The sequence below is a fragment of the Micropterus dolomieu genome, unplaced genomic scaffold (genome assembly GCF_021292245.1).
Source record: "Micropterus dolomieu isolate WLL.071019.BEF.003 ecotype Adirondacks unplaced genomic scaffold, ASM2129224v1 contig_14124, whole genome shotgun sequence".
Taxonomy (NCBI): Eukaryota; Metazoa; Chordata; class Actinopteri; order Centrarchiformes; family Centrarchidae; genus Micropterus; species Micropterus dolomieu.
Genome location: NW_025743110.1, coordinates 1 through 7,831, shown reverse-complemented (window position 1 = coordinate 7,831; position 7,831 = coordinate 1). Strand labels below are relative to the sequence as shown.

Genomic DNA, 7,831 nt, shown 5'->3' with positions numbered 1-7,831 from the left:
GTTTTTTTCTGTCAAGATGGGGTGCTGAGTGTACATTACTGAGAAATAAAATGAACTTTTTTGATTTTTGGAAAATGGCTGCAATGAAACAAAGAGTGAAAAATTTAAAGGGGTCTGAATACTTTCCGTACCCACTGTATACTGACTGTTTTTAAATCAATATTTCAATGTTTTGGAAGCTTTATGTTATTTGGAACGTGGTTGTGTGGAGAGAAATAATGTTTTGAAGATAACTCCCAATAAAAGTGAACATAGAAACAGTAAATATGGCCAAAACATTTGCCTGCTATATTTTTGAAAGATTGTGTAATAACTGTTGTATATCAGTTTCTTTTCATCAGATTTACAGTTACAGCTGTTTTCCAGGTGCATTAGAATCTACCTCATGATGGTTTATTGCATTAAAATAGAGCTTTTTTTACCAGGCGAGGATGAAAATATCAGATTTTTTCTGTATTGCATCTCCATGTAGTCTGTAATGGTAAAATGAATATGTTAATGTACAGTGGATTTATATTCCTCAGCTTCTGACCTTTCAAAGGTGACCAGGATTATGCATCCAGGCCTGATGGTTGATGTTACTGATTTAGGTTTGTTATTTTAGGCGTTTTTCCTGGAAATAGGTGGCAGAGACCGTGTTTTGTTCAGTCCATTTTCACTTGCAAACTGAACAAAGTTACATTATTAAACGGATTATGTGTGCAAATTAATAGCAGTACAATTAAACTACTGGCTAACTTTCTTACACTGAATAGATAAATGCTGGATAGCAAACCTTTATTTTAAAACCATCTATTCTCTGAATGCTGAATTCTCATCTAAAGTTCAAAACAGTTGCAAATGTGCCATTAAATATTAAATATTTCAAATATTAAAGAACAGCAACTATTAAAACTGCAAGTCAGAAAATATACAACATTTAAATCAATCTCGTCCTGAGATTCAGACAGCCCAACATCTAATTCCTGTTTTATTTATTCATTTACTAGAGGCAGTTTCTACTTGTGTTGCTGTATATATAAGACTGGACTTCATTCAGCAACAAACAAGCTCTGAATGTGAGCAGCTGCATCAACTCATCGAAGTTCAGGATGAGACTGATGCGCAGCAAGTTGTCACCAACATTTAGTCAGACAATAAAGAACATTTCTAATAATTCAGATGATTATTTTGAGGGGGCAGTGGATAAGATGATGCCTTTGGGACCCGGGTTCAATCCCCCACTGTGACACGTCCACCAATGTGTCCCTGAGCGAGACGCTTAACCCCTCGTTGCTCCAGAGGTGACCTGACGTTTACAGCAGCTGAGTCACTTTGAATAAAAGCGTCAGCTAAATGAATAAATGTAATGTTATAATAACTCCTCACTGACTGTATCCTGGAGAAAAGTGTCTGTGTGAATTGCAGAAAGAAAAGTGGATTCCCTCTCTCTCTCTCACCCATATATACATATATAGATAGATATACACATATATATATATATATATATATATATGTGTGTATGCTTATGTGTTTTTTCTGACAAATGTCAAAATGTAGCATTTTAACAAAAATAGATGCAGTTTGTGGTATTTCTATTCTGCCCTTTGATAATTGTACACTCATAATGATCATTTCTTTCCTTACGTCACAGAGGAAACACCAAAACAGTAAAAGAGAGTTTCTCTTAACAGTTTTTAAACTTAATCATGCAACATTATTCTTCATCTTTGTTATTAACCCTTTCATCATCAATTTTCACACCAACCTTTTTCCCTTTATTGCATTTAATCTTTCATGATCTCACAGAAACTTCTCTGGAGAGTTAAAGGAGTCAGTTGAAGCTGGTTTTTAGTCTCCAATGATTTTACCCCTCTGTGTTCTGTAAGTAGCTCTAATATAAGGTCACTTGAAGAAAACAAGAAGGTTGTTGGACCTAAAATATGGAGGTTTAGGATTTTATTGGATGAACAGTTTGTTTAATCATGAAAGAAGTCAGAGCAGGAAGTGTGTCTTCAGTTTGAGATGTGTGGCTCTTAAAAGAGCCGTTGTGTTGTTTGTGTTTGTTGTTTACTTCTTGGCGGGCTTCTCGGTCTTCTTGGGCAGCAGGACCGCCTGGATGTTGGGCAGCACGCCGCCCTGAGCGATGGTCACTCCGCCCAGCAGCTTGTTGAGCTCCTCGTCGTTGCGGACGGCCAGCTGCAGGTGACGGGGGATGATCCTGGTCTTCTTGTTGTCGCGGGCGGCGTTTCCGGCCAGCTCCAGGATCTCAGCGGTCAGGTACTCGAGCACCGCCGCCAGGTACACGGGGGCTCCGGCACCGACGCGCTGGGCGTAGTTTCCTTTGCGCAGGAGTCTGTGGACACGACCGACGGGGAACTGGAGCCCGGCGCGGGAGGAGCGGGTCTTTGCCTTTGCTCTGGCTTTGCCTCCGGTTTTACCTCTTCCAGACATCGTGTGATCTTTCTAGAGTAGAGACTCAAAGAAAATGTGGCCCCGACAGCCAAAACCCTCCTTTATATGTCCGCGCAGCGCGCGGGACGGTTCTTCCTGCAGAGGGCGGCCCGCTCTGCGTTTAGGCGGAAACTTTGAACGGATTTTCCGCCAATAAGCGGCGGAGATTCAGACGGTGGGTCGCTCCTCTAGGCGGTGCTGAGCTCCAGCAGGGGCCCCTCACCAATCAGGAGCCGGAGCGTCACCGCTTCACAGCCGGTCCCGCAGTTTAAGAGCAGCGCGGCTCCTCTCTTCACTACACTTTTCTCCTGTTTAGAGAAACGAGACGCGATGGCCAGAACCAAGCAGACCGCCCGTAAATCCACCGGAGGAAAAGCTCCCAGGAAGCAGCTGGCCACCAAGGCTGCCCGTAAGAGCGCCCCGGCCACCGGCGGAGTGAAGAAGCCCCACCGCTACAGGCCCGGTACCGTGGCTCTCCGAGAGATCCGCCGCTACCAGAAGTCCACCGAGCTGCTGATCCGCAAGCTGCCCTTCCAGCGCCTGGTGAGGGAGATCGCTCAGGACTTCAAGACCGACCTGCGCTTCCAGAGCTCCGCCGTCATGGCTCTGCAGGAGGCCAGCGAGGCTTACCTGGTCGGCCTCTTCGAGGACACCAACCTGTGCGCCATCCACGCCAAGAGGGTCACCATCATGCCCAAAGACATCCAGCTGGCCCGACGCATCCGCGGAGAGAGGGGGAGAAACTCCCCCCACACCTCTTTACACCACAACGGCTCTTTTAAGAGCCACCTCACTAAAGCTCAAGAGCTCCTTCCTCTGATCATGAGAACAATCATATATTACTGTTCAATCAAACACTGATACTCACATCACAACAAGAAAATGTGTCTTCTTTACAGAAACTTAATATTTCAGTTTATTTGAACTTCCACTGTGGAAGTTCAAATAAACTGAAACCAGATCGCTGAAATCAGCAATTATGACTTTATACCAAAATGAATCTCCTTCACATCAGGCTGCTTACAATATTGGAAACTTCTTGTTTTGAACAAATAATTTGCCTCATTTTCAAGATTTCTCTTAGAATCAAAGTGTTAAAGTAATAACTGGCTACTACAAGTTAATTAAATATAAAAATTGAACAAACTGTATTAGAGGACTCCTGAAAGAGAGAAGACTACTAATAAACTACATTTTTACTGCATCAAACTGAAACCAATAACCACCAGAAAATAATTGTTCTGATTTAGTGAGAATCCAGCTTCCCGTCCGACCTGCAGAAGGGCCCCTGATGAAAGCTTCAGTGGGGGAGACCGGGTACGGGTGTAACAACACCAGGAGCAACACCTTTTTGTAGTACACTCCAAAAAGAGACGTGTTAAAAACAACACGTGCAGAATTTAAACACATGTACTGAGTGTGTTCAGGGACAACACGCACAGTGTCGAGATGTGGAAACTTTTTTAACACAAATTTAACACAAGTTGTGTTGTGTCGGGTCATTTAACACACCATGGCGTAGCTGACGACCGAAAACTGCAAAAAAACGTGTAACACAAGTAAATGTTGTTGCCAGGAACTAATGGAGAGAAAGATATGTGAAATATCGACAGGCTGCAGAATACATGAGCACAACAAAATGTTTCCTCTCAACTCGACGCGTTCGTATAACAAAAAGTTTACCTGAGCTTTTGATTTGGGATGCAATAAAAAATCAAATAAATAGCAAAAGCATGCGATGACTTAGATGACTACATCCTAACGGTAGCGTTACAGTACATGGGAAGTGTTTCCAGCATCAGTTACAACCGCTAGGCTGCTAATAGTGCAAAGACATTTTAAATACATGTACAATAAAACCTTTAGAATCTGATCTTTAAATTTTCAGTTACATTCACTGGGGAAGTTACATTTGTCTGAAGGCAAATTAGTGGATTCATTACACGTTCAAAGACAAAGAGGACCATCTGCCTCCCTGAGAAACTGAAACTAGCAAACCTTTTATGTTGGGTAAACTCAACAAAGATTTAACATTGAGCTGTTAGTAAGGGTCACGTTCAGGAGCACAGAGTTACTACTCTCATGTTTTAAAAAGAAATAACATTTTGTTTCCGCCCGGTTTCGAACCGGGGACCTTTCGCGTGTGAGGCGAACGTGATAACCACTACACTACGGAAACTGCTGACCTCCAATTAGCCCCTCCTTCCCATCATCCTCTACGGCAGCTCTCATCACTGCGGGTGTCATATATTTTTGGCCACAAGCGGGATTTTGGTGGCGCTGTTTCCCCCTTTTGCTCAAAAGTTCAGAACAGAGAGCATCTGTTCAGCAGCAGACACAAACACAAGAAGTGAGATCTGAAGGTTTATTACATTTAGTTGTCATGCATCATGTTATTACAACATAATCATCATTTAAACAAATGTAGGGTAGAGTGGCTCAATGTCTGTTTTCTGACACATTAAAGAACATTTTATTGATTTTTTTGTTTCTTTAAGAAAGCCGTGCTCACGGCAACATATTATAAAGTAAAATAAATACCTACAGTTGACAAATTAATGTGTATTTAATCAAATGTATTTTTCAGGAAAAACGTAGGCCTTTATTCCACATGGGATAAGATCTTTCTCTCTAAACAATTTCATAACTCATCTTAAGGCTCCCCTTAATGTATATATATATATAAACTGAACACAATAAAAAAATAAATCACTGCTTATTTTAACTGACAAAAAAAAAGTCATCTTAGGTCAGAATGGCTTTGATCAAATCATTTAAAAAATTGTGATGTAACAGGAAATTTTGAGTTCAGTGAGACGAGGGGCAGCCAGAAGAAATGTTGAGGGGGGAGTGACATTTTGTGTTTTTTGTTAGAATTATAGTGCAATCAACACATATCAATCAATATATCAAGGAAGCTTAAATTATTCCCTTTCCACTGAACATACATTTCACTTCTTATCTACAAATTAAAATAAATAATGGTATTAAATCTCTATTTATAAACTAATTCTAAATGTAACCTATATTTTAATTGTCTGTATAGAGTTCAGTCTAAGTTGAATGTTAATAAACTCTCACGTCAGTCACCTGTTTGGTGTAAAAATAACATGTGGTTGGTGTAACAGCTGATAAAAGAGAGGTTTGTATTTTCATGCTATTTCTTTTTGTTTCTTTATTTGACCAAAGCTAAGAAATTGGAGCCACAGACCACAGGTCCCCAACATCCTGGGGGGAAGTGTGACTGGAAAGCAGTTATATTAAAAGCTAAAGCTTTATTAACCAAAAAAGAGGAACTCTGATTAAACCAAAGCACAAAGAGACACGTTGGCTGGTTCACCAGGGTGAGCACTAAGCCAGACGAGGCAGTGACTCAATACCTGCAACCCAAACTAAACAAACTGTTGACATAATAGAAACAAATGTGCTCTCAATGTGTTAACAAAGATCTTGTGCGTGTGTGTTTTTTTTTTTAAATCAATAAAGTTTTCCTCCTGAGTGAGAGTTCCAGCACGAGCGCTGATGCCCCATGTGTTTTATTCCTCCGTCATTATTTATAGCTTAGTAATGGGTGTGCACGCCAGAACTGTTGAATAATCTGGCTCTGCTAACACAAACATAATTAACTCTAAAACTTTAGAGTTATTATGTTGCATTTATTTGATTTTGTACAATTGTATTATAAACCTATTCAAACCCCACCGGCCGAGCAGCCGACCCCTACTTGGGTCTTTCCGACTAATATGACCCCTAACATTACATGAGCGTGCTCCCTAAAAGCTCTCCGAACAGCTGTTCACCACCTGCTCGCCAACAGCTGCATATCAGCTAAACCGAACTGCTGGTCCTGCCAGACCAGCTGCCCACAACCTTCAGATAAACATTTACTCTCATCTTAGTGTATTTTAGTTTGTTTTGATCAATTTTCCTGTGTGTTCCTGAACGCATCACCTACACCGGGTTTCCGTAGTGTAGTGGTTATCACGTTCGCCTCACACGCGAAAGGTCCCCGGTTCGAGACCGGGCGGAAACATTGTTGACTTTTCGCTTCCGATCCAAGACAGCTCCACACAGAACTTCATCACCTTGTGGTCTAAACTGCAGCTGAATGAAGGGAAACTCTGAAAACACATTCTGTGTGGGGCCCTCAGAAACGCTCCTCGCTCTATAGTGGACAATATCACCGCCTGTCACGCGGACGACTGGAGTTCAATTCCCCAACGAGGTGAACATTTGAGGAAAAGTCTCAGATCTGATCAAATACACAACACGAACCTCCATCACATCTGAGGTCTACAACATTTAATTCGACCCTTGACCCTCTTCTGACAACAGAATCTTTATGAAGAACAGACATTCAAAGCTGTTAGAAAGTCAGAGCAGCCTTCTGATTACAGCTGCTGTACTTATTGTTGAGGATCCTGTAGTTGTTGTACGAGTCCTTGCTTTATGATACATAAACTTAAAATATGGCGACAGACATTCAAAATCCTCAACAGAAGTTCTGAATGCAAAACGATGACATTCAGAGCAGCCGCTGAACCAAGCGTTGCTTTGCTTTAAGATTATCGTCAGTGCGTTCATTACTGGGAACTTCCTGAGCATTCACGTTTGTTCCTGTGGATATTTTTCACCAAATTCTGTAAATTAAAAACAGATGTTTACAGTAAGGGGAGCCTGAAGTTTTCCTACAGAGATTTTTATAGTTTTCTGTTATAGTAGTAAAATGCTGCATTAGTATATTTGGGATAAAATGCCAAAATAACATCAGGCAGGTTTATAATCCAGCTAGCTCTAGTTTATTTTATCTGTAATTTACACAGTGAATTCTTGTTAAGTGTCAGAAAACATAAATCTGACCTCACTTCTGTGTTATATAGAGAGAAACATGGAAGTTTAGTGAAAGACATCAGCTGTAGTTAATAAATGAGGAACGCAGCTCTCAGTATAAACAGTGGGGGCCCTGAAAAGGGCCTTTGTGTTGCTGGGTGTAACAGCGGGTTTACTTGGAGCTGGTGTACTTGGTCACGGCCTTGGTGCCTTCAGACACGGCGTGCTTGGCCAGCTCACCGGGCAGCAGCAGGCGGACGGCGGTCTGGATCTCCCTGGAGGTGATGGTGGAGCGCTTGTTGTAGTGAGCCAGACGGGAGGACTCGCCGGCGATGCGCTCAAAGATGTCGCTCACGAACGAGTTCATGATCAGCATGGCCTTGGACGAGATGCCGGTGTCGGGGTGGACCTGCTTCAGGACCTTGTACACGTAGATGGCGTAGCTCTCCTTCCTGGTCTTCCTCTTCTTCTTGCCGGTCTTGGAGACGCTCTTAGAGACGGCTTTCTTTGAGCCCTTCTTCGGAGCCTTAACCGGATCAGGCATCTTTGTTAACTTCGTGTGAAACAG

General features: G+C 42.1%; 3 protein-coding genes and 2 non-coding genes across 5 annotated transcripts; 2 read left to right on the top strand and 3 right to left on the bottom strand.

Annotated features, from left to right (window-relative positions):
- Positions 1 to 2,007: 2,007 nt before the first annotated feature.
- Positions 2,008 to 2,481, bottom strand: LOC123966727 (histone H2A-like). The gene has a single exon (XM_046042855.1). It carries the CDS (start codon positions 2,431 to 2,433, stop codon positions 2,050 to 2,052), a length of 384 nt encoding a protein of 127 aa, XP_045898811.1. The 5' UTR covers positions 2,434 to 2,481; the 3' UTR covers positions 2,008 to 2,049.
- A 248-nt stretch (positions 2,482 to 2,729) lies between these two features.
- LOC123966725 (histone H3-like) lies at positions 2,730 to 3,294 on the top strand. Its single transcript, XM_046042853.1, has one exon. The coding sequence runs from the start codon at positions 2,764 to 2,766 to the stop codon at positions 3,292 to 3,294; it is 531 nt and encodes a 176-aa protein (XP_045898809.1). The 5' UTR covers positions 2,730 to 2,763.
- Positions 3,295 to 4,539: 1,245 nt separating this feature from the next.
- Positions 4,540 to 4,612, bottom strand: trnav-cac. The gene has a single exon. It is a non-coding gene; the product is annotated as a tRNA-Val (tRNA).
- Positions 4,613 to 6,393: 1,781 nt separating this feature from the next.
- On the top strand, positions 6,394 to 6,466 carry trnav-cac. Its single transcript has one exon. It is a non-coding gene; the product is annotated as a tRNA-Val (tRNA).
- Positions 6,467 to 7,308: 842 nt separating this feature from the next.
- LOC123966726 (histone H2B 1/2-like) lies at positions 7,309 to 7,822 on the bottom strand. Its single transcript, XM_046042854.1, has one exon. The coding sequence runs from the start codon at positions 7,805 to 7,807 to the stop codon at positions 7,436 to 7,438; it is 372 nt and encodes a 123-aa protein (XP_045898810.1). The 5' UTR covers positions 7,808 to 7,822; the 3' UTR covers positions 7,309 to 7,435.
- Positions 7,823 to 7,831: the final 9 nt, after the last annotated feature.